Genomic DNA, 26376 nt, shown 5'->3' on the forward strand with positions numbered 1-26376 from the left:
AGCTGGAAGGGGGAAGCAAGGGGAAGAAGGGAGAGGGGAAGCTCAGGGCTCAGGGTTGGGAGTCTTGCTGGACCAATTTGATTTTCATGCAAACCTGCTCCTGGGTTTGCACGTGGCCTTTGGTGGCCAGGCTGGCAGCTATTCTGCCATAGACAGCTGGGTTCCTCTGTCTAGTGCGGAGATCATGGACGTTGGAGGCATCCCCCCCAAACCTGAATAAGGTCCATGATCTCCACCCTGGACCAGGAAGGTGCCCTGGCAGGCTCCTGGGAGCTGGCAGACTGCTCCTGGGGAGCAGTGGAGGGCTGGCTGCCAGTGGCTTGCTGACTCCTGTTTTGGGGCCACTGGGTCAGGGGCAGTGACTGCTGGCTCTGGGCTGACAGGCTTAGAGCTGGCACCGGAACGATGGCCTGAGTCAACCTTTTAAGGGGTCCAGGGAGAGGCGAGGGAGAAGAGTGCTCTTGGTTGCGGCTGGAGTGGCCAGCAGGGCACCCTGGGGAGGCTGGAGGCCCCCTATTTCGATATAAGTGTCTACACAGCACTATTTGGAAATAGCTATTTCAAATTTGGTGTTATTCCTCGTGGAATGAGGTTTACCAAATTCGAAATAAGCGCTCCACTATTTCAAATTAATTTCTGTGTAGACGCTAGTAAAGTTATTTCAAAATAACGGCTGTTATTTCAAAATAACTTTGCTGTGTAGACATACCCATATGTTCTCTCCGGATCGCTAGAGTAATGAATACCAGTCAATACATGGAGAAGATACACGTTTGCCGAGATGATGGAGGAAACAGTCTGCTATTGGTGGAGGAAGCACTTGAGAATGAAAAATAACATCAAAATATGTGAGGAACAAACCAGAATAACAGATCCTCCGGTGAAGAAAACATGAATTGGCTGAGCATGCAGCCCAGGCCAAGAAAGGAAAAACCAACTCACCAAAGGAAGACTCAGAAGATTCACTTGGGAATCAGTGCATGGGCTGTGGTGGCGAGAAAGAGAAAACCAAAGTTTCACAAACTTATGGCTCGTAGAAGGACACCTGAAAAAACAGGCAGAGAGCCTTCCAGTGAATGCACAAGAGTCCTTAAGGCTTAATTACATTTGCAACATAACTGACTGAACAGCAGAGCACGTTCCAACAAGGAAAAAGGGTGGAGCATGTATTGAGTGCCTGCAGGAGCGTGGCTGGAAGAGAACATAGGAACAGACACAATGAGGTCACCAAGTGTCTGCAGTGTACAGCCTCTGTGGCTAGCATGGATTTAAATGAACCAAGCGGAATTAAAACTACCGACTCGAGAGAATGAAGAGGCTAAAGATTTTATGGGATCTGGCAGTTGCTACTGACCCAACAGTTGAGGCACACAGTTTGGACATAGTTGCTGTAACAAAAAAAAACAAAAAAAAGACAAATGACCTGGTTAATTGATAATGCAGAAACAGAGAAAAGGAGACAGCGAGGCATGAGGAATTCTGCCGCAATGAGGAGCAAATATGGAAACCTAGAGCAAAGACAATTCAGTGATTTATTGGAACACCTTGTGAGATCCCTTAGGGCATGAATAAGCAACTAAGGAACACATCAGGAGTGCGAGACATCCTGGCCAGTGACCTCGAACAGACAGCGCTCCTTGGCACCCTGAGAAGTTAAAGAAAGTCAAAGGAGATGCACGTGAGCACGTAATATGCAGGAATTCTGCAGCAGGTTTAATAAAACTATCCATTTTAGGCACCAGCTTTCCCCTTATTATTAAGTTCTTGTATGTTACGTTTAAAAAAAAAAGACAAAGCTAAAATATGCAGGTAATCATAATTACCTGGGGGAGGGGACAGAAATTACAGAGAACACCCAGCATCACAAATCAGGAGCACTCACTCCATTGTGAAGAACTGAAAAGCGAAACATACTTCTTTGCAATGCCCCCCCTGCAGAGACAAGACAGGGAAACATGATCCCCGACAAAAAGAGGGGTCTACATTACCACTCAAGAAAGAAATCGTGGAGTCACTGTGGACAGTTTTCTGAAAAAATTGGGCAACAAAAGATGAGTAACAAAAATGATAAGGGGCATGAAACAGCTGCCACATGAGGAGAGATTAATAATAGTGGGACTTTACAGCTTGGAAAGAGGTGGCAAATTGGGGATATGGTAGAGGTCTATAAAATCACAACTGGTGTGGAGAAAGTAAGTAAGTGTTTTTCACACAAGAACTAGGGGTTCACAAATTAAATTAATAGGAAGTGGGTTTAAAACAAGCAAAAGGAAGCAATTTTTTCACTCGGTGCATAGTCTACACATGAAAATTAAACCAGAATTATGTAGGGTGTGAATTTCAAGCAGATTAACTACCCCTGATTGCCTCCATTTGTGGAGGGTCTTAGTCCAGAACAGCAGTGCCTAATTCTGAATGATCTTAATCCACTTCCAAAGGGATTAAACAAATTCAGAATGACCTTTGTATTCTGGGGTAACTCCCTGTGTAGAGAAACAGTAAGGCTGTGTCCAGACTCAGGGTTTTTTTCGGAAAAAGTAGCCTTTTCCGAAAAAACTTCACCTGCGTCTAGACTGCAGCCGCGTTCTTTCGAAATTAAATCGAAAGAACGCGGCTTTTCTTTCGACGGCAGTAAACCTCATTTTACGAGGAAGAACGCCTGTTTTCGAAAGTGCTCTTTCGAAAAAAGGCGTTCTTGAATGCAAACAGGGGTTTTTCAAAAGAGAGCATCCAGACTGCCTTTCGAAAAAGCGGCTTGCTTTTTCGAAAGTTCCGCTTGCAGTCTAGACGCTCTTTTTCGAGAGAGGCTTGCAGTCTAGACATAGCCTAAGGCACTTAGAGCTTGTCTACGCTACAGGGAACATCAACCCTCAAGAAGTCGATCTTCTAGCATTTGATTTAGCAGGTCTAGTGTAGATTCCCAAATCAAGCAGTGTACAGGCCTCGGTGGCTCGTCTTAAGGTAGCTGGATGCGTAGCATTGTGCATAGCTGAATGGCGTACCCTAAGACGACCTGCCTCGGCTAGTGTAGACCAGACCTTAGGAGATTGATTTCCACTAACTGGGCATTTGGGAAACGGGGCAACTAGTCCAGCATGTTCTGAAGTCTGAGTTCACAGTTCTCCTCCAATGAACATCACCGTCTACAAGCACTGGCTGGCTCTCATGATGGCACAGCATGGTTAGGGGTTTGTTGTGAATTTAATGGAGGGCCTTTCTGACATCACAAGCTTCAGTTCCCCCCTGAGCATTTGGACAAGGACTCCAAAAAGAACATCTGGAGTAGCTCCGTGTGAACATAACACCAATCTAAAGGAGAGCAGAAGCTGACCCTCTCTCTTCTCAGCCACCTTCCCTCCTCTCCTGGGAATAATTTTTGTGTCATAAGTACATAAGAACAACCATACTGGGTCCATCCAGCCCAGAGGCTAGCGACACCATCCCTGCCCATGCTGGCTAACAGCCACTGATGGACCTGACCTCCAGGAACTTATCTAGTTCTGTGTTGAATGTGAGTATAGTCTTGGCCTTCACAACATTCTCCGGCGAGAAGTTCCTTTGGTCTTCGATGACATGACCACAGAGTACGTTTTCCACAAGCTCCCTGCCTTGTTCAGTTCACCTGATGGACGCACTGGGTGGAAGACTCAGAGCTCTGCAGGCAGCTGTAAACCTGGACTTCCTAGCTGTCGAGTGCTCGGCTTTACAGCATAAGGCTTTGTCTACACCTGTGGTGGCTCCTAGGATGCACATAGCAGAAAAAGGCTTTGGCAGGAGGAAGGGAGACGCGAAAAGCTCTAGCAATGGGGTGCTGCTGAAACTTTTCTTCTCTGCCCCTCCCCTGACACAGCCTTTTCCCACCCCTGCAGCCTTGCAGCAGTGGGAGGCTGTGGGACACCACGCTGTGATGACTAGTGGTGAGGCCGTGGCAGGTGCTGGTTGGGGGTATAGCGAGCCAGGCAGGGTCTATCGCCCAGGGTCTATCTGCCTCCCTGTCTCTGTGGCTGTTTGCCCGGTGCTAGCTGGGCTGGGCTGTGCGCTGCCATGAGAGCGGACATCCCGTAAGCGATGTTCTTTTCACATACGTTGGGTGGGGAGGGGCCAGGCTTACGTGACGAGTATTTCAAACCAGACTTCTGCCTGTGGTAGCTCTGGTCCCTTGGGTACCGCCGAGCTCAGGAGACAGAGGGCAGCCTACCCCTGCCCCCAGAAACCTTCCTGAACGTTTTGGAGCGGTAGGGCCTGCCACAATATGGCTGCTACCCAAAGGGGAGGGAGGCTGCAGAACTTGCTGCTCTGTGCACAGGCTGTTGGATTAACACGGCCAGCAGCAGCAGCAGCTACAGATGGCAGCTGCATTGAACTCCCAAGCGACAAACCCAAAGTCTGCTCGGCTTACCGCGGAGGATGGTTCTGATTCCCTCCCATGGTGCCCATCCCAAAGGCTTGCTGCTGAGCTGCAAGTAGCACACGGTCACTTCTCCCCTCCTCTCGGAGCAGCACATTGGCCAGGGTAAAGCCAATGCCAATTCACAGCAACCCCTTTGGGAGCGGAGAGGAGGGGCAGGGGCAGGAGCCATTCCAGACGTGATCCAACATACCAGCCCCCTTTTAACTCTGCATGTGACCCCAGCCGGAGCTGCCAAATAGCTAACCTGTTCTCCTTCCAGTTCCTTAGCATTGCTGCTTCTCTTTTTAGAGGAAACAACATTTGAAGCTGGAGTCAAAGTTCAGATCCACAGCCAGTCTGAGCCGCCCTTCGTCCAAGAACTTGGGTTCGGAGTGGCCCCTGGATTTCAGACCTTTGTCGCCACGCAGGAGCAAAGGGTGAGTCTGTAGTCTGGCTTGTGGGGCGGGGGCTGTCTCCTTTGCCTGTGCTGGGTCACTTGTAAGGGGAGAAGCAGCTTTAACAGCAGCAATAACCCTGTTTTCACCCCTGCCCGGCACTTCTAGGAGTTGCAGAACTCGCTCCCGTGAGGCTGCTTCTCGGAATCAGCAACTGAGCCGCCCAAGGTCTGTGGTCAGCAGGCAAATGCCCGACCAGCTTGGGTGTGGCTGCTTGACCTCTTCTCCCCCTCCAGTCTCTCTGCTGCTCATTCTCCATGCATGGGGCTGCCTTGCTGCTCAAACTCCCCAGGGAAATCTCTCCCTCTCTGTGTTTGCTCCAGTTTCTCATTTCAGCAGCAAATCACATCCCCGTTGAATCTACCCTGACAACAAAAAAATACCTGGAGCAAGCACGGATGGGGGCAGGACGGGGCTCCGGGGGGGGGGGGCTATTTTTATTGGAGATGGGCAGGAAGAGAAAGGTGCGAAAATTCTGTAAACCCTGAAAGCGTTCAGCCTGGAATAGCTGCTGCCAGCGCTGCTTGGAGACTGACAGGTGCTTTATCTTTATGACAAACCCAGAGTGCTCGCTCGCACCCCGCAGCTTGAGATCCACGGAGTTACATATTCAAACCCCATCCCCCAAGTGCTGCTTCCTGGAATTCAACCTCCGTTCTCAGGCTCTGAACAGGAAGTCTCAGCACTGAGCTGGCTGCAGAATTCGGATTGAAGCCCTGGGCATACATTTGGGCTTGTGGGCTGATTGGGATGTTTCCTGTGAAATGGATGTTTCAGTGGGGTGAAGGGGCTGCCCCAGCTCTGGGCAGACATGGATTTGCTTCTGTTTGGCACCTGCTCAAACCTTTGATGCAGCAGAACCAGGCTGAAAACTGCATAGAAAAAAAAACAGGTCTGTGTAGCACTTTAAAGACTAACAAGATGGGTCATTAGATGATGAGCTTTCGTGGGCCAGACCCACTTCCTCAAGTTTTGATCTGAGGAAGTGGGTCTGGCCCACGAAAGCTCATCACCTAATAAACCATCTCGTTAGTCTTTAAAGTGCTACATAGTCCTGTTTTTTGTTTCAGCTAGACCAGACTAACACGGCTACATTTCTATTACTATTCTGCATAGAAACAGATTTTCTTCCAGAATGGTGGCATTTCTGCCTCCTGTCCTGATCAGAACCAGGGCAGGTTTGAGAATGAAGAAAGCATTAGCCAAGCCTTTCCCCATCACTAGAGATACCCGTCTGATTTTATCCAGGCTGGTGTGTCCGTTTGCAGGTGTTACTGGGATGGTCCTTTAACGAAGTCCTGTGAGACACCAGGATCTGATGTCCCGTTAGCTGATATACATAGACCTAGCAGTGCAAACGGGCATTAAAGTGAGAATAAATATACTGTAGACCCGGGGTCCCCAACCATTTGAGGTTGCCGGGCGCCAGGGGGCGTGGCCATTTGCCCGCCGGGCGCCAGGGGGCGGGGACACTTGCGCGCCCGGGGGTGGCCCCCCCATAGCCGCATGCCCGGGGGCAGGGCCCCCCCATAACCACGCGCCCGGGGCCGGTGCCCCCTCCAAGCGCCGTGCGCCCAGGGCCGGCGCTCTCCCCCGCCAAGCGCCGTGCGCCCAGGGCCGGCGCTCTCCCCTGCCAAGCGCCGCGCGCCCAGGGCCGGCGCTCCCCTCCCAAGCACCGCGCACCTGGGGCCGGCGCTCCCCTCCCAAGCACCGCGCACCTGGGGCCGGCGCTCCCCTCCCAAGTACCGCGCGCCCGGGGCCGACGCCCCCTGCAAGCGCCACGTGCCCAGAGCGCGGGCGGCCAATCTGCGGCGCTCCCGGGGCTGGCGCTCACTGTGCGCCATGTGCCAGCCCCGAGCACTTGGCGGGTGCACACAAATGCCCCTGCGGGCACCATGGCACCTGCGAGCACCGTGTTGGGGACCACGGCAGTAGACCTATTTGAAAGCATGCAGTGCAACCAGACCTTAGTGTAGGTAAGAACCAGGCTCACTAGAGTTCCACACTTAGTACATGTGGTAATGGCCCATGATAGAACTCTGGACAGAGACATTCTCAGTGGGCCTATCATAAGACAGGCTGTGGATCTGCCTATTTACAAACACACAGCAGGCCCTTGTGACTGGGGAAGGGAACAGGCTGCTGGAGAGCTCTGCCTACAGGCAAACAGTCTCACGTCCTTCCTATTCCAGAGCAGAAGAGGGGCCCAGTGGAGAGTGATTGTTGCCCAGAAGTTCCCTGTGTGTGCATCTGTGATCTCCGCACACTTCCCCTGCCTGCTGTTTGCACGCTGCTGGAAGTGTGGGTGAACACAGGCCAGAGGCTGATGGGTGCCACGGAGGCCAGACACAAGGCTTTGCTAGCAGGGCTGTTTTGCTGCAGTATGTTCGGGTTTTTTCCTTCTCTTCCCTCCCCATCCCCTTTCTTTCTCTGCTATTTATTTGGTTCCTGGACCCCTAACTCCATGCATCTGAAGAAGTGGGCGGTGCCCACAAAAGCTCATGATCCCAGCTACATTTTTGTTAGTCTCTTTGTTCAGTCCCATTCCTTGTTTTTAATTTTTTTTAGAGGAATGGGTTTTGTTATGTAAATCAGCTTGTCTCCTTGTAGGCAGCACGCCGATATTTCACTTCTTCGTTATCGCCAGTGGCAGGAGACCAGCGGCTCATAGCACATCGCTTCCCTCACATGCCAACAGCGATTCGCTAGCCCTGTACTGAGGAGTCAGCTGTGACGTTACTGTTAGAGCTGGACACTTGTTAGGAGTTTGAAAGTCAACCAGTGGCATAAAGCTCTTCCCTGGAGCGTCTATCCTCTGCCTTCCTTACTGCTCTTCTCAGGTCCTTCGGACCCTTGTGCTCTCCCTCCAGTGCAAAGGGACCCAGAAACTCAGAGCCAGTTCCAGGAGGCATTGGGTGTCTTTGGGCTTCAATGGTGCTAGAGCAACAGCCGTTCCATTTTGGCTCAGATTAAGTGAGAAAACTCCCCACCAGATTTAACACCAAACTTATCTGGCAGCCAGGGATGTAGGAACCCCAATAACCACAGAGGTGTGTGATACACGCTGGTAGATCTCACAGTACACATCTGGGCATGGACCATCTTCTTCTGAAATATAATGACGCCAGCTTCCGGCAGGGCATGGCCTTACAGTGTGGGAATTGCATCCCATTTGGCTATTTTGGTTCTAGTATGCGGGTAGGCAAGTCCCTAGGAAGGGCAGTGGGTTTTTCTAGTTTATCCAGTACAGGCAGTCCCCGACTTATGTCGGATCCGCACTTACGAACGGGGCTTTCTCACCCCAGAGCTCGCAGGCAGCATCCGCCACCTTGAGCTCCAGGGCGAGAAAAGCTGCTCCCGGTGCCCCTGGTCTGCTGGGAACCGTCTCCAGCAGACCAGGGGCACCGGTTGCGAAGCTGCAGCCGCGGCGGGGTCCCGCGCCTCTGAGGCTTTGCCAGAGCAAAGCCTCAGAGGCGCGGCACCCCGCCGCCACTGCGGTTTCGTTCCCCGTGTCCCTGGTCTGCTGGGGGGGGGCGCAGCTAGTGTGTACCCCCCCCCCAGCAGACCAGGCTTTTGTTGTGGACCCTGGGGCAGAGCAGCTGGGGCGCTGCCGGTTGGTCCTGCAGCGCCGCTCTGGGCACTACTGGACCAACCCGGCAGCACCCCAGCTGCTCTGCCCGAGGCGTCCTGATTCAGCCGCTGCTGGTCAGTTTCAGCAGCGGCTGAATCAGGATGCCTGGGGCAGAGCAGCTGGGGTGCTGCTGGGTTGGTCCAGTAGCGCCGAGGAGCGGTGCTACTGGAGCAACCCAGCAGCACCCCAGCTGCTCTGCCCCAGGCGTCCCCACGTCAGCCGCTGCTGAAACTGACCAGCGGCTGACTACAGGAAGCCCGAGGCAGAGTTGCTCTGCCCCAGGCTTCCTGGAATCAGCCGCTGATCAGTTTCAGCAGCAGCTGACTTGGGGAGCTTGGGGTTCTTAAGTTGAATCTGTATGTAAGTCAGAACTGGCGGTCAGTTGCAGCAGTGGCTGAATCTGGACACCAGTTCCGACTTACATACAGATTCAACTTAAGAACAAACCTACCAAATCTTGTACGTAACCCGGGGACTGCCTGTAATGGGTTTTTACCTGTCTTCACTGTGTGAAGTCCAGTGAGCTCTAGAAAACAAGCTGCTTGTATCCTAAGCTCCCGAGAAGTCATTTCAAGTTCAACATGGTAGTGGTAGGTGGGTAAAACGCTCTCTGGAGGCACAGGCAGGGGCTGCTCAGGTATGGAACAGCCACTGCTAATCAGCACGTGGCTTGCCCACCAACCTTCTCTGTTCCCGCGGTGGCAGCACGTCGGCAGCCCAGACTTCTCGGGCCCGCCCAATGCTGACGGAGAACTATTGCGAGCTGGCAGCGCTACCAAGGAATATATTGGCCACACACTCAATGCCCAGTGCCATCTAACAGGGCACCTGAACCCTGCCCCCGACGGCTTGCTGGGGCAATAACAGTAGGAATGGCACAAACCAGTTTTTATCACCCTGCAACCTCCACCTCTCTAGGGTCCTTCTCTCAGGCTGTGTCCAGACTCAGGGGTTTTTTCGGGAAAAGTAGCCTTTTCCCAAAAAAACTTTCCCTGCGTCCAGACTCAAGCCGCGTTCTTTCGAAATTATTTCGAAAGAACGCAGCTTTTCTTTCGATGGCGGTAAACCTCGTTTCACGAGGAAGAACGCCTTCTTTCGAAAGTTCCTCTTTCGAAAGAAGGCGTTCTTCAATGTAAATAGGGCTTCCTCGAAAGAGAGCATCCAGACTCGCTGGGTGCTCTCTTTCGAAAAAGCGGCTTGCTCTTTCGAAAGATCCGCCTGCAGTCTAGACGCGATCTTTTGAAAGAGCCTCTTTCGAAAGAAGCCTGCAGTCTAGACATAGCCTCAGTGCTCTCCAACCTTTTTACACCCAAGATCACTTTTTAAATGTCAGGGCAAGCCAAGATCTACTGCCCCGCCCCTTCCTTGATACCCGGCTCTCTCCATTCCCCTCTTCTCCATCGTTTGCTGTCCCCAGGCTTTATTCATTCTCACTGGGTGGAAACAGGAGGTGCTGGCTCTGGGCAGGTAGGGAAGGATTTGGATGTGGGAAGGGGTGAGAGGTGCAAGCTCTGGGAGGGAATTTGGGTGCAGGAGGAGGCAGAGAAGGGGACACTGGCTCAGGGAGGGGGCTCCAAGCTTTTGATTTTGCAGAAAAACTTGCCAGCTGTCTACACTGGCTGTTTGAATTTCCGCAAGAACACTGCCGATCTCATGTAAGATTGTCAGTTTTCTTGTGGAAATACTGTGCTGCTCCCATTCGGGCAAAAGCCCTCCTACGCAAATCATTTGCGCAAGAGGGCCAGTGTAGACAGCATAGTAGTGTTTTCCGCAAAAAAGCCCTGATCGCGAAAATGGCGACCGGGGCTTTTTTGCGGAAAAGCGCGTCTAGATTGGCCACGGACGCTTTTCTGCAAAAAGTGCTTTTGTGGAAAAGCATCCTGCCAATCTAGACGTGCTTTTCTGAAAATGCTTTTAACGGAAAACGTTTCCGTTAAAAGCATTTTCGGAAAATCATGCCAGTGTAGACGTAGCCCCCTGGTGCATTATAGCCCTAGAGAGACCTCCGGTGCAGAAGGGAAACTGACCAGCTGCTTTCAGTGGGCTCCCTGTGCCCTAGTCTGCATAAGGGAGTGATTGTGAAATAACGACATTGCTGGCAAAGGTGTTCAGGCCTGTGAGGTGCTCAGATACTCCAGTAATGTGGGCTTAGAATGCGCTATGGTGGATTGGCCTAAATAGCAACGTCAGTTAAATGAGATTTAAAAAAAATAGATCCAGTGTTGCTAATTCAGAGAGCTGGTGTTAACACAGATGAGGGCAGAGTTCAGTTCCCAACAGTCTCTGCATTCGCTAATACGTGAATAACCCTCTCCTGCCCCCAGACTCTCTCCACTGCCCGCTCCTTCCCTGCTGGAAGCTGCAGCATCCGATGCCGGCCTTCCCTAGCGAAGAGGGCACGATACAGACATTGCTGGAGGAATAGAAGCCTAACTGATTTGGAACAGACTCTTTGGCAGTGATTCCTGGGGTTTGAATCCGTGGTAGCTGCAATCCAGTGCTTCTATTTGTGCAGCTGAGTCATTAAAGTAGAGAAGACGATCAATCCATCTTTAGCAGTCACTGGAATGCCAGCTCAGAGTCTGGGCAGCGGGGGCTACGGAAGTGCACACCTCATGTTGTTAGACAGAGTGGTCTGTTCTTCAGGGTGGCCCTGCAGGCCTTCCTCTCTGGTGAGCTGCATATCACAAATCTCTTCCCCAACTTGGATGGGCCGGAGCCCCATGTGCAGGCCTGTGATATCAGTAAACATAGAAATGTCGGATGGAAGGGACCTTGAAAGGTCACCGAGTCCAGCCTCCTGCAGGACCTCGTAACCCTAGAGCCTCTTTGGGGGTTACTAGCCAGTTTGGAAACCTCTCCAGTGTCAGGCACTCCACGGCCTCTTGTACCAGCACCAGCTTGTCTCTTAATAGCTAACTTGCTATTGCTGCAGGTGAAGCCCTTTGTCCTGGTCTACACTAAGGCGTTATTGTGAAATAACTCCCCTTATTTCGACATAACACATGGAGCATCCACTCTACCAAGCCCGTTAACTCCTGCTTCCCACGGGAACAGCGCTTATTTCCAGATACCGGTCGTGTGGATGCTCCACTGCTGCTATTTCAAAATAACCTCTCCCCAGAGCCATCCAAAGCAATTTCTCCTCAGTGCTTCCTGGGGCTCCGAGTCCAGGGATCGTGTCCACATTAAGGGAGTCAGCCTGGGACTTACCCTGCAGTCTGGACGCGCTAGTTTGAAACAGTTATTTCAGGAGTTATTATTTTGAAATAGGCCATTTCAGCGTTTCCCAAACTCTGGGGAGATTGGGGGGGCTGGTGGAAGCAGAGCTGCCGGGGGGGGTGAGGTTGGGGGCAGGGAGCGGGCCGGGGAAGATGTGGGTAGGGTGGGAGAAGCAACTGCTGGACGCAGGCAGCGGGGCTGTCCAAGGGAGATTGGGAGGAGACGCGGGGGAGAACTGGCTGCCCTGGAGGGGGTTGGGGGAAGTGGGGCTGGCCAGAGGTGCAGCAAGGGGAGAGGGGGGAGGAATGAATCGGCCTGCAGGGAGTGGGACTGACCCGACCCCGTTCCCTCCTTTCCCCCCCCACCCACAAAGCACGAGTTAGTCTGGCACAGGGATTCTACTGTCCGTCCCCCCACCACACACACACCCCTCAAGTAGTTGCGAACTGTCTGGCTGGTAGACACACTCGTGCAGCCTGGGCACATTTACCAGCCAGGCAGTTCGAAACTACAAACTGATACATCTCGTAATAATACAACTCACCTCCTGAGAACATACCAGACGTGTTATACGTCATGTTCTATGTCTGGTATTTTCTCAGTTTGTTTTTCATGTGTTTATATTTTGGGGCTGCAAAAAGCTGAACTGAAAAAAAAAAGGTTCCAATTAAAGTAAAAAGTTTGGGAAACGCTGGTCTAGCCAGCTTTCTGTCTGTCTTACAGCCCATGTATCCAATCCATATTCCTTAACTTGCTGGCAAGAATACTGTGGGTGACCATATCAAAAGCTTTGCTAAAGCTGGCACTGGGGCTTTGGGAGGACCAGAAACAACTTATTTGAATATTCATCATTTGATTAATGAATATGCAAATATGCAAATGAACAGTACTGGTCCTCCAAAGGTTCCTGAATGGATTTAATGGTCCCCGTGTCAAAAAGTTTGGGAACCCCTGCGCTATTTTGAAATAATCTCCTAGTGTAGACGTGCCCTCTGTGTCCTACCTCAGTGCATGTGACGAACAATCCATTGCCAGCTTTTTTTGCACCAGCCCTTCACATACTGGAAGGCAGTTATCCTCTGTTGTCTCTTCTCTAGACTAAACATGCCCAATTACTTCAACCTTTCCTTTTCTAAACTTCCAGTTGGTTTTATTGCTCTCTTCTGGACTCTCTCTGATTTTCTTAATCTTTTTTAACATCAGATACCCCAAAACCAGGATAAGGGACACAGTGCATCTGTTTTAGAGGCTACTGTTACAGCTCTCAGTATAGCATGGTGCCAGACAGCAACACATTATGTCCATTTTATAGACTAGGAAAACTGAGGCACAGAGCAGTATGGTAACTTACCCAAAGTAACAAAATCAGTCAATGGCAGAGCAAGGCTTCCCTTATCCCCTGCCCACTCTACCCACCTCTACACCACTTTTCTTTGACACTGCGTGCCCAGCTGATCTCGTACGCCCTGATCATTTGTTTGCTTGTAAGGAACCACAATACGGACAAGGAATCTTGCTGTATTGGCAACCACTGACAGGAGTTTTTTTATGTAGAGAACCATTGTCAGCTGTGAAAAATGTCTCCAGCAAAGCCACCGGCTCCCTTAGTGAGATCACGTTAGTGCAGTAAAACCCTCTCATCATTGATGCGCAAGAAATGAATTGCTAAAGCAGTGATTAATAAACACCTTTTACATGGCACCTTGCAGCAAACTCATGGATCAGTTCTCCGGTGGGAAATGAGACACGGAGTTGTGCACTGTATTACACTACCCGGCTGCCTGGCACGAGCGGTTTGCCAAGTCCTCCTCAACCGAAACGTGTGTTACAGGAGAAAGTGGTAATTGGGGATATTTGTCTCCCTTTAACATGCTGCTTCACGGCTGTTTGGAAACATGCCTGTGTCCTAATGGCTACGGGAAAAACAAATCATCTTCTGGTTCGTGCACACACCCAGGGTGGGCTCTCGAGCAGGCGGACCACAGCCCCAGGGGATCCAGACAAGGCGTAAGGGATGATGACCAACCCGCCTTTTCTATGTTGCGTCAGAGGAAATGGCTCCCAGCTGGGCCTGCGCGGGGTGGGAGGGAAAGGTCCAAAGCAGAACCCAGTATGGAAAAGCTTGAGAGCTACTGTGTGGGTACGTTAAAGGCAAAGGCCCTCCCAGGGGGCGGGGGCTGCAGTGACTATCATTCCTGGTTCCTGTTCCACTGCCTGCCCAAGGTTTTTGCAGATGCCAACTGCAAACCTTCCATCTGGGCTTTAGTTCCCCCTTCCAGAGTGCACCGTTTGATTTTAAAAAGCACAAGGCTACACAGAGCTCTGGAGGAAATGATTCCCACTAGAGAATGGAAAGAGGAAAGCGAGCCTGGATTGAATTGCCTTGTGTGACTGAATTAGAAGGGTGTGTCATAAGCCCTGTACTGCGAACAGTGGCTGATGATTTCCCTTTAACTCAGAAGGCCTGGGCTTTAGCTGTGATTTCAGAATTGGCTGGTGTGCACCCTAGGAATAGGATGGCCACTGATATGTTACATTGAAGCAAAGTTGAGTGGAACCAGGTACAGTGCTGGAAAGCATCGGCTTGACGCCTTGATGCAAATGCTGACTCATGTTCACCCCAGAGCAGGGGTCTCCAGCCGCTTTAAGCAAGAGATCACCTTTTGAACTGAAGTGCAATCCAAGATCTACCTCCAATATAAACACCCTCGTCCTGCCTCCTTCCCGCCCCTTCTCCGAGGCCCCGCCCCTGCTCACACCATCCTCCTTTTCTTGCCCATCCTCAGTCACTTTCACCAGGCCGGGGCAGAGGGGTGGGGGGCAGGCTCTGGTCTTGGATTAAGGGATCTGGAGTGTGAGGGGGGCTCTGAGCCGCTCTTGGGGCGGGCAGTTGGGATGTAGGAGGGGTTCTAGGTGCAGGCTCCGGGACGGCATTTGGATGCAGAGGTGCAGATGGGGATTCATGACTGGGATAGGCATTTGGGATGTGGGCTCTAGATGGCTCCTGGTTGGGGGTGCAGTGGGGTTAAGGCAGGCTCACCCCTGCCCTGGCCATGGATCGCTCCCTAAAGTAGCCAGCAAACTCTATCCCAAGTCCTGTTTTGCCCCCTTTGCTCTGTGGAGAAAGGGTACAGAGTGGGAGAGGGGGCACCTTGACATCAGAGCCCCTCCACTTCCTCCCCTGCCCTGCACAGAAAGCAGGAGGCTCGGGGCAGCTCCAAGGTGAAGGGCAGCAGATGAGCAGCAGTGGAAGGAAGGCAGCTGATAATCTCTCGGCCAAACCAGTCAGGATCCCCTGTCAGAGGCTCCGAGATCTACCGGTCGATCCCGATGGACCGGCTAGTGACCACTGCCCCAGAGGGTGTAGCCAGCAGTCTTGCCCCCATGGCAGCGAGGACTGAGAGATCGCTGGCTCTCCGGCTGGGAGCATCTGGGGAGCAGCTTGTCATAGGCCAGCCAGGTGGGTGTGAAAGTGAACGAGCTAGCGCCCGGTTAACAAGAGAGCTGGTTCCCAAAGGTGGAGTTGAAAGGAAATCCCCTGGTCCCTGGCAGTATGTCTACACTACAAAGTTAATTCGAACTAACAGCCGTTAGTTCGAATTAACTTTGATAGGCGCTACACACACGGACCGCTAGTTTGAACTTAATTCGAACTAGCGGAGCGCTTAATTCGAACTAGGTAAACCTCATTCTACGAGGACTAACGCCTAGTTCGAATTAACTAGTTCGAATTAAGGGCCGTGTAGCCACTTAATTCGAACTAGTGGGAGGCTAGCCCTTCCCAGCTTGCCCTGGTGGCCACTCTGGGCACCACCAGGGAAACTCGTCTGCCCCCCTCCCGGCCCTGGAGCCCTTAAAGGGGCGCGGGCTGGCTACGGTGCTGGTTCCAGGTGCAAGCCTGCCAGCACCCAGCCAGCAGACCCTGCACCTGGCACGGCTCGAGCCAGCCACCCACTGCCACCCAGCCCTCCGCCTCTTCCCGGGACCAGGCTGGCGGCTTCCGGGAGCCTGCCCGGGTCCGCAAGAGGCAGGCGCCCGCCTGGTCTAGTGCGGACATTGTGGACCTCATCCACGACCTCCGCACTAGGCACAGGAAAGTGGCCGTCTAGGGCTGGATAGCTGCCAGCCTGGCCACCCAGGAACAGGTTTGCATGAAAATCAAGGTGGTCCAGTGAGACCCCCGACCCTGAGCCCTGAGCTTAGAACGGCCGTACTGGGTCAGACCAAAGGTCCATCTAGCCCAGTAGCCTGTCTGCCAACAGTGGCCAGCACCAGGTGCCCCAGAAAGGGTGGAGCGAAGACAATGATCAAGTGATTTGTCTCCTGCCGTCCTTCTCCGGCTTCTGACAAACAGAGGCCAGGGACACCATTTCTATCCCCTGGCTAATAGCCTCGTATGGACCTAACCTCCATGAAATTATCTAGCTTCTCTTTAAACTCTGTTATAGTCCTAGCCTTCACAGCCTCCTCTGGCAAGGAGTTCCACAGGTTGACTACGCGCTGTGTGAAGAAGAACTTTCTTTTATTAGTTTTAAACCTGCTACCCATTTGGTGTCCTCTAGTTCTTCTATTATGGGAACTAATAAATAACTTTTCTGTATTCACCCTCTCCACACCACTCATGATTTTATAGACCTCTATGATAGCCCCCCTAAGTCTCCTCTTTTCTAAACTGAGAAGCCCCAGTCGCTTTAACCTCTCCTCATATGGGACCTGTTCCCAACCCCTAATCATTTTAGTTGCCCTTTTCTAAACCCTTTCCAAGGCCAAAATATCTTTTTTTGAGGTGAGGAGACCACATCTGTGCGCAGTATTCAAGATGTGGGCGTTACCATAGTTTTATACAGTTTTGAAATAGCGGTAGTGTGGATGCTCCACTGCTATTTTGAAACAGCTTCTCTCCTGGGCCATTCAAACGAATTACTCCCTGGTGCCTCCTGGGGCTCTAACTCAAAATTGCTAAATCTAATGTCCACATTAGAGAAGCCTGCCTCAGACTCTTTTTGAGCTTCCCTGTAGTGTAGACGTGCTATTTCGGAGTCTTTCTTCTGGAATAGCATGTTTCCAAGTAAGTGTGCAGTGTAGACATCTGGAATGAGTTTACAGAAGTTGGAATAAGGTGTCCATTATTTTGAATTTATTTCAAAGTAACAGAATTGTTGTGTGGACACTCGCATTGTTATTTCGGAATAGTGTCCATTATTCCAAAATAACGCTGCGGTGGGGATGTACCCTTCCGGAAAGCTGACATTGTGCATGGCAGTAATATTTCTGTGGCCAGAAGAGTCCTACGATGACAGAGAAAATGAACCAAAATGTTTAGGAAGGATAAAATCTAGAGCTTTGTGGAAAGTGGCAGCTACTCCACGCAAACTACTGTTGTGCCTTGGAAAGCAAAGGTACATCACTCTGGTTGTGCTCAAAAAACAAACCCAAATCTTAGATTAACCAGATCTGTTGAGCCGTGTGGGTGTTTTTCTGCCATGTCATCAGGGAAATGATAAGAACGGGCACTGGTGACCTACCCGGGGAGATCCCCCATAGCTGGGGGTGGGAAATCCCGCTGGTTGCATCTGTCTGAGTTCTTATCCAGTAGCACACCTGGCGCCTGCAGGCAAATGCCGCCAGCACAGAGGAGCTGATTGCTGCGAGCAGCATGGATCTGACTAGAAACTGTTTCGTGTAAGGAGGGAGAAGGAGCCGCTAGCATTTCCTGGCAGTTGTAATTCAGAGGGTTGGTGGCTCATGCTCTCAGCAGGTTTTATTTAAAGAAATCTGATTCAGTCCTCATGTGGTAGGCCAAAAGCTTCTCCCGTGCTGCTGATAAAGCACAGCACTGTTTATAACTGGGAATCACAGGAGAGAAGCAGGGCTGAATGACAGGGAAAACTTCCGGAGGGTGAGAAGCCTGAGGGCCTAAGGCTTAGGCCGAGGGTTTCTCTGCCGAGAGAGACTGGTACCTTTCGCCCTGGACAAGAGGTATCAGGGAGGGCTGGGCAAAGGTGACTAGAACACGTCTTCACTGCCATTAAACTTTCTTCTACTGACTTGTAGCAAGTAGCCCTGCAGCAAATCGTGGGAACGATCTCAGTGTGGCCCAGGTCTTGGCCTGTGTGTTCCCAAGAAGTCAGCTTTTGCTTCTCCCCAGAAGTGAGAGACGAGCCTGCAATATCTCAAGCAAAGCAGCTTTTCTGGAAGAGATCTTCTGAAAAAACGTCTTCCAAAAGAGAGCGTCCGCGCAGCAAAAGCGCAGCAAAAAAGCAATCCCCTTTTTCGAAAAATAGCCTCCAATCAATATGGACACTATCTCGCATTTAAGCTGTGATTACTATGGATGGAGTGGCCACCAAGGCACCTGTGCTTTTTCCTGGAGGCCACTTCTTTCGAAAAAACCCTCTTCCCCGTCCACACACACCTCTTTCTGAGAGAGCTCTTTTGGAAAAAGGCTTCTTCCTCATAGAAAGAGGGTTGCTGCGGTTGGAAAAACCCCTCTGTTCTTTTGACTTTCTGTCTGGGGGGGGATGTGAGGAGAGCGGCTGGGTGGGGGGTTGGGGGCAGGCGGCTGTGGGGAGAGCACAATTGCAGTGTGGATGTAAGTGCAGACATACCGGCACCCTTGCTCGACGACAGCCTCTTGCCAGACCCATCATGGCTGCAGCCAAGCGGAAGCACAAAAGGAACGCTTTGCCTTTTTGTGCTTCTTCCTCTCCAACACCTGGACTCTTTGGTGTCGCAGGGCCCTGCCTCCCTTTGCTCAGTACAGACAGCGGTTCTGCTGCCGGTGCAAAGATCCATTAATAAACATGCTGGAGTCTTCCTCTCACCCTTCTGTTACGTACCTGAGGCTCACTTCCCGTCCCTGTCTTCTGTGCCTGCAGATCATGCTTCAGGCTTTCAGCTGGCCACCTGCATGGGGCACGGTGCAGTGAATCCCAATGTGCAGCTCTTGCCTCTTGAGGGATAGCTCAGTGGTTTGAGCATTGGCCTGCTAAACCCAGGGTTGTGAGTTCAATCCTTGCGGAGGCTGTTTGGGGCAAAAATTCATCAGGGATAGTCTGAGGGGACATTTCCCTCCCTGACATTGGCTGCTGCAGGCTGGGGCACCCCATCCCCACCCTGATTCTGAACACCCGGCTGCCAGGGGCTGGGCCCTGCAATGCTGGGCACGGAGGGTCTCTCTCTCTCACACACCCCCCTCGCCTGGGAAAGGCCTCTCCCACGCACCCCTGTTTGTTCAGCTGGACACTCCGATGCCGGGGCAGACACCCCTGTAGCTGCTGCTGCATGCTGCTCTGGCGGTGGGATGCAGTAATGATCTGGGTGAGGGGATGAATTGCACCCTCAGCAAGTTTACGGATGACACTAAGCTGGGGGGAGAGGTAGATACGCTTGAGGGCAGAGATAGGGTCCAGAGTGACCTAGACAAATTGGAGGATTGGGCCACAAGAAATCTGATGAGGTTCAACAAGGACAAGTGTAGAGTCCTGCACTTGGGATGGAAGAATCCCAAACTTTGTTACAGGCTGGGTTACAGGCTGGGGACCAACCAGCTAAGTATCAGTTCTGCAGAAAAGGACCTGGGGGTTACAGTGGATGATAAGCTGGACATGAGTCAACAGTGAGTCCTTGTAGCCAAGAAGGCTAATGGCAGATTAGGTTGCATTAAGAGGAGCATTGCCAGCAGATCCAGAGATGTCCTTATTCCTCTTTATTCGGCTTTGGTGAGGCCGCATCTGGAGTATTGTGTCCAGTTCTGGGCCCCCCCCCCCCCCACTACAAAAAGGATGTGGATGTGGATGCATTGGAGAGGGTCCAGCGGAGGGCAACCAAAATGATCAGGGGGCTGGAGCATATGACCTATGAGGAGAGGCTGAGGGAGTTGGGTCTGTTTAGTCTGCAGAAGTGAAGAGTGAGGGGGGATTTGATAGCAGCCTTCAACTACCTGAAGGGAGGTTCCACAGAGGATGGAGAGAGGCTGTTCTCAGTAGTGACGGATGGCAGAACAAGGAGCAATGGGCTCAAGTTGTGGTGGGAGAGGTCCAGATTGGATATTAGGAAAAACTATTTCCCTAGGAGGGTGTCGAAGCACTGGGCTGGGTTCCCTAGGGAAGTAGTGGAGTCTCCATCCCTAGAGGTGTTTAAGTCCCGGCTTGACAAAGCCCTGGCCGGGTTGATTTAGTTGGGATTGGTCCTGCCTAGAGCAGGGGGCTGGACTTGATGGCCTTCTGAGGTCTCTTCCAGTTCTATGGTTCTATGATTCTATCCCCCTATGCAGGATGGCGCAGCTCTGAGCTCAGGGCGCATGTGCCCAGCCGTGGGCACTACCAGTTCCAAGGCTGAGAGCAGACAGGCTCACTCACACTAGTGGGCACCAGGTGGGAGCAGGCTGCCTTTGGCCTTTGCCTGGCCTTCCGCAGGACTGGCGCGTTCACCTCTCCGCACCTTGCAGCACTGCCTGTCTCTTCGACAGAGGCTGGCCACCGAGGGGTTGAAACAGTGGCATAAACAGCCCACGCGGTTCCACTGAGCACCACCAAGAGCCTTTGCCCCAGGGCCTCACCCTCCAGACATTTAGCATATTCCCGGACTCCCCTGTGTGTGTAGCTGGACAGAGACTTTCAGTCTGAAGTTTATAAGTGCGGACGTGCCGGCAATGTGGCTTCAGCCACTCCACCCGAGTTGATGGGATCAGATAATGTTCCTCACCCAGCTCTATCGCTCCTTGTTATGCCACAAATGCAGCCCGTTAGAGAAGATGGAATGTGCACTAAACTGGCAGTTTCTGCCAAGTCGGCAATAACAATTGATGATGTTTCAATTAAAGCAACAGGCTGGTGGATAGAGCAATACGGTTTAATAGGGCTCTAGTGCACCTCCGAGACTCATCCCCTGCAGCGTTGCAAGGGGCAGAGAGCATCAGACACTGAGAACTGCAGTAAGAGGAACGCTGAATCCTGGGAGAGGAACATGCAAATGGCAGTGGCATTCTGATGACAACAGTGCTCAAGCCCTGCACATGGCAGCCTGGAGGGAGGCAGCCCCATTTGAAAATGTGATTTATGAGCCTGTTGTGTTTTTCCAAGCATTTCTCAGACAGCTTTCTGTCTCGTGTGGGAAGCCGGCACCTCCCCCTTTGCTGCAGCATTCCATCTCGCCCCAAAATGCTCTTATCGATTTGATATTTTTACTCTGCTCCCCTCAGTAGCACAACCCCTGCTGAGCTCTGGGTGTGTTTTGCTGGAGCAGGGGTTTGCAGGACCTGCAGAAGAAACGGCCCTGGGTGTGTGTGGCCTCTGCTCAGGGGCAGGAGCGCTCAGCAAAGCAAAGGAAAAAGGGGGTGAGGGAAGAAGGGGCTGGAAAGGAAAGGGGACGAGTGCAGTGGTGTTAGATTGGTGGGATGATCTCCCCTAGAGCAGGGCTCAGCTCTACTCGCTCCATCTCAACAACAGCTGTACGGATGCAGGGGAAGGGAGCTAGGAGATGCGCAGTGAATGGGTCAAGGCGCGGACCAGACTTTCTTTGATTCAAAGGGCTGGGGTCATTTGATTTGCAGAGTTGGTGAGTGAGAAAAGTGTCATAGCAATGTATCCATGTGCGGTGGGGTGCCTTTGGCACAAGACAGGGACAGGAGGATGCTTGGTAAGACTGAAAAGCAGCAGATTTAGAATTGACGAAAAGGTGGTGCATTTTCACACAGTACTCAAGCTATGGAACTCACTGGACTAAGAGAGCAGCAGTGTGGCTCAGTGGGTAGTGCACTGAGTGAGGCTAGGAGACCTGGGTTCCATTCTCAGTTCTGCCACTGACCTCCTGGGCCTCTGGGCCTCAGTTTCCCCATCTGTAAAACGGGGGCAATGCTAGTGCCCTTTTTACTAATGTGACTTGAGAGCTCAAAATTAAGAGATCACCAAGGCCAAGAGGTTGGTAAGATTTGCAAAGAGCTGAACCTTGGTATGGGTCATGAGGACACTCCTGGCTGTTAGGTGGGATTGGTGGAAACATAAAAGGGAGGCATCGTTACTTGGAGGGGGATAAGACGGGATGTTGCCGAAAGGCAGGTTATTCCATAATTGTCAGCTGGGTGTGTCTTGCACCTTCCTTTGAAGATCCAGTCCCTAATGGCCTCTTAGTCAGGTCTTGCCTGGCAATAGTGAGTCGATTCCTTGAATTGCCTTATGGTGCGCAGGCGCAGGCACAGGCACAGCAGCTGTGGGGAGCAAACCAGCTCCCCACTCCATGCACAGACACCGCTGCCCTTTGCTGTGCTCAGAAGAGGTTGCCGAGGTACTGGAGCTCTGACCAGCAGCAGAGGGAGGAGAGGTGGCAGAGGGAAGGACAAGCGGGAGGGCTGCAGGCCGAGGCTCATGTACCCAGCTCTGGCTCTGAGATCATGTCTCTTGCTTTGTTCACTTGCCGCTCCTCTGCTCTGAGGATTCCTGTCAAGGAGCCACAAGGTCGGTGCAACTCCCGCAGCCAGGGACCAGTCTCTAGGAGGAACCCAGCGTGCCTGGAGGTGGGGGGGGGGGGGCTTGCTCTCCCTCCGGGGTACGCCATGTGCTTTCACCACTTCCTTAGCCTGGACCTCTGGGCCTTTACCCTCTGCTTCCCCGAGGATCCACCCAGCAAGTCCAGCAGACAGACCCTTGCCCACTCGCCGGGGTAATGCGCCTCACTCGGCATTTGCAGTGACCCTCACACAGTGTCGGTGAAGCAGTCAAGTTTATAGCTTCACTGGAACTGCAGTGGAAGTCCTGAGGGGGGAACGTGGTGCAGCAAACCAGTCCAGGCTAGTCAGCACGGAGCCCAGAGAAGCGCTCAGCTGCTCAGTGTGTCTCCTTAGGTGAGGAAAAGTGATAGAAATGTAGCCGTGTTAGTCTGGGGTAGCTGAAGCAAAATGCAGGACAATGTAGCACTTTAAAGACTAACAAGATGGTTTATTAGATGATGAGCTTTCGTGGGCCAGACCCACTTCCTCAGATCAAATAGTGGAAGAAAATAGTCACAACCATATATACCAAAGGATACAATTTAAAAAAATGAACACATATGAAAAGGACAAATCACATTTCAGAACAGGAGGGGGATGCGGGGGGGGGGGGGTGAAGGAAGGTAAGTGTCTGTGAATTGATGATATTAGAGGTGGGGAGAGTGGGATGTTTGTGAGTTAATGGTATTAGAGGTGATAATTGGGGAAGCTATCTTGGTAATGGTTATTGGACCTAACCAAGTGAGTTATAAGATCAAGAACACATATTCCTGCGCATCCAGAAATATAATCTATGCTATCATGTGCCGAAAGTGTCCGTCTGCCATGTACATTGGACAAACATCTCAGACACTTCGCCAAAGGATTAATGCCCACAAAACAGATATCAGACAAGATCACAAAGAGAAAACAGTTTCTTGCCATTTTAACCAGAAAGGACACTCTCTCAATGACTTAACCACCTGCATTCTGCTACAAAGACCTTTTACATCTGCACTTGAAAGGGAATCCTCTGAACTGTCATTCATGTTAAAATTCGACACTCTCCAAAAGGAATGAACAAACACTCGAACTATCTTACCCATTACAAAGATAGCTTCCCCAATTATCACCTCTAATACCATTAACTCACAAACATCCCACTCTCCCCACCTCTAATATCATCAATTCACAGACACTTACCTTCCTTCCTTCCCCCCCCTGCGTCCCCCTCCTGTTCTGAAATGTGATTTGTCCTTTTCATATGTGTTCATTTTTTTTTATTGTATCCTTTGGTATATATGGTTGTGACTATTTTCTTCCACTATTTGATCTGAGGAAGTGGGTCTGGTCCACGAAAGCTCATCCCCTAATAAACCATCTTGTTAGTCTTTAAAGTGCTACATAGTCCTGCATTTTGCTCCTTACATGAGGATTCTCACTCTTCCACACGCCAGCTCTTATCTCCCTTCCTCTGCCACCGCCCACCTTCCCAGCCCTTAGTCCTCCGGCTAGGGGATATGGTCCTGCCTCCCTACCACGGAAAGGGGGAATTCCTGTCCCCTGCCTTGCTGGTTGCAGTTGTCAATGTCCAGGGGACTGGAGCTCCTCCTGTCTCATTAAATTGTGCTTGGATTGGTGACTAGCACCCAGAGACCTGGGGGCACTCCCATGGAGCTATTGGTCTGATCTGGATAACAAAGCAGCACGCGGGAGAAACTGAGGCATAAGCAGGCCTCATACAAATATGAAAAAAGATTCCCCCTTCGTCACAGCACTGGAATCCTCTCCTCTTGTCCTCAGCATGGGCTTCGGGGGGGGCAGGAGAGGTGCTGCGGCCGAATGCACCTGCCAGTCCTGCTGTGTATTCTTGGTTGATTTCTGCCTGGGATGGGTCCATATGGATTTCCCCTGGCGAAATGCCCTGGTGTTACCCAGGGGCCTGTTTCTGGAATTCATTTCTCACCTGCTAGCCTCTGTCCCCTGATATTTCTATTGCTAATCTAGCGTGCTTCCCACTTTCCCTCCCTGGCTGTTGTACCTCAGCACGCTTCACAGCCAAGCCATGGGCCGGACATGGTGCACTTTGACACCAGCTCTCCTGAGGGGGACAAGCAGCAGTGGAAAATCCCAGCAAACCACAAAGTAACCCTCTGTCCCTGTCCTGTCCGTCTCCCCATGTCCCAGTGTGCATGTGCATCCCTTGGAGAGGCCTGCCCAGCTGGCCACAGGGTAGGACAGCGCGGGTGCCGGGTTCTTTCTGCTCCGGACACGTGACATGGGGGGAGGGCCCGGAGCTGAGCATCACTGAGTACTCAGTCCCCACGTTGGGCGGGCTGGACGTGTGCTTGGCCAGTGGACGTTCCTCCCCGTGGGCTCCTGGAGCAATCGGCGTCTGGCTGGGAAGCCTCGGCCACGCCTGTTCTGGGGTGGTTAGTAACCCAGCCTGCTTGGTGAGCGGAGGGCCTCTTGCGGCACAGAGCCCTGGAGTTCCAGCACACGGAGACACGTGCTTCTGCTCCGGTTGTCGCCCAGCCCCGAGCATGGGTCACCACCGGGATCAGTGGACGTTGCCATGGCGACGGGGGTGTTTCCCGTGCACGCAGCTCCCCAGGATGGGTTAATTCTCCATAGGAAATCAGACACTTTTGGTGTTCCCGAGAAGGGAGCAAACGGGGAGGAACAGATGTATTGCTCTGAACACAGCCCTGCCTGTGAAGGGAGACAGTAAATAGAGAAATTCCAGCATCATTAACTAGGAGACGGTGACAAGGATGGCAAGCTGCGCGCCTGTGAAGCTTTTAAGTGTTTTACAAGTGCTGACGCTGTCTGGGATCGAAACGCTGTGAGGCCGGTGCTGTTTGATGTCTCATTAAAGAACATGGGTTCCTGGCTATTATGTCATTTGGAGCAAATGCAAATACATCCAGCTTAGACTTGGCAGTGTAGAGAGCTGCTTAACCCATTTGGATTCCCTTCAGATGCTCACAATCAGAAGTCCGGTCACATCATTTCTATTCACTAGGGGCCTCCTGGATTAGCTATGCACACGTACGTATAGCCTCATGTACACACATGCACACACACTCACATACACATGCATGTGCACACATAGAAGTGCATACATGTGCGCACTCTCACATGCACACTCACACACATGCACACCTACACACTCATGCACATACACACGTCTTTTCCCATGGAGAGCAAGCAAGAAGTATACACCTGCACCTACCTTGCAGAAGATGTCACTGGGTTCTGACCTTGGTTCTATTTTATTTGCCTTAGCTGATGAGAGCCTCTTTTCAGCCAATAGCAGGGGGGCTGACAGATTCACTGCCCCCTGAGCCAGGTGGGGGGGAGCGGGGTGGTGGCTTTGAGCTCCTGGAAGGGGCAGGACCTTCAAGCAGAAGGGGCGAGATGGGAGCAGCCAGCCCTCAGCATTGCCCTGAGCATGTTGTGCCTGGCCCCGCCCCACAGTCACTGGGAGTGGGCCAGCCACCGCTGCTCCGGGCCCTTTAGAATCGCTGGGCCATGGGGCAACCAGCCCCTTTGTCCCCTGTCGGTGGGCCGGGCCAATAGAAACGATACTGGCTGCCTTTCTGCACTTCACAGGGGATCTTTAAGCCTCACAAGCCTGAGGCAGCGGGGTATTAGCCCCATTTCCCTGGGGTGTAAACTGAGGCACAAAGCAGGGAAATGACCGCCCATGGTCTTCCATCCATGAGCAGAGCCACACTGACTCCTGGTGCCCTGCTGAAACCACTTGACCCTGCTGCCGGCATGCGGCGAGTGCCACAGGAGCTCCCTGCTGGTTCCAAAGGAAACGACTTCAAACCCAGTTAGCTGCGGGACAAAGGTTTGAATGGCAGGACTGAACTGAAGTGAAGGTGCTGCCTCAAATCCACACAAGCCAGGCACTTGTGCCGCCACATAGTGGGGCCTGGGTGATTCACAAGTACCCTGCAGAATAAAGGAAACAGCAACCCATCTGCTCAGGTACAGGCCATAGCTGCACCCTCCCTGGGACTTCGCCCGCGAGGCAAGCGGCTGCCGCTCCCGGCACCCTGCAGCAGCAGGAAGAGCAGATGGTTTGGGTTTGCCAGCAGCTCTCAACCATCTACAGGAGAAGGATTGTTTCAAGTCAACCCCAAACAAGATTTTATTACGTTTTCAGCAAATTGAAAACCCACAAAATCACCAAATCTGCATT

General features: G+C 52.1%; 1 protein-coding gene across 2 annotated transcripts in view; it reads left to right on the top strand.

The window, feature by feature from the left end:
• The window catches only part of LOC102453851 (acid-sensing ion channel 2), a 370636-nt gene that overhangs the window by 286809 nt on the left and 57451 nt on the right, over positions 1–26376 (top strand). For both annotated transcript variants that reach the window (XM_075911312.2, XM_075911313.2), the window contains exon 3: positions 4700–4827. In XM_075911312.2, the coding sequence (XP_075767427.1) occupies positions 4700–4827 (128 nt within the window). The remainder of the gene's footprint in view (positions 1–4699; positions 4828–26376) is intronic.

Source organism: Pelodiscus sinensis, chromosome 29, assembly GCF_052426305.1.
Source record: "Pelodiscus sinensis isolate ZL-2025 chromosome 29, ASM5242630v1, whole genome shotgun sequence".
In the NCBI taxonomy this organism is placed as follows: Eukaryota; Metazoa; Chordata; order Testudines; family Trionychidae; genus Pelodiscus; species Pelodiscus sinensis.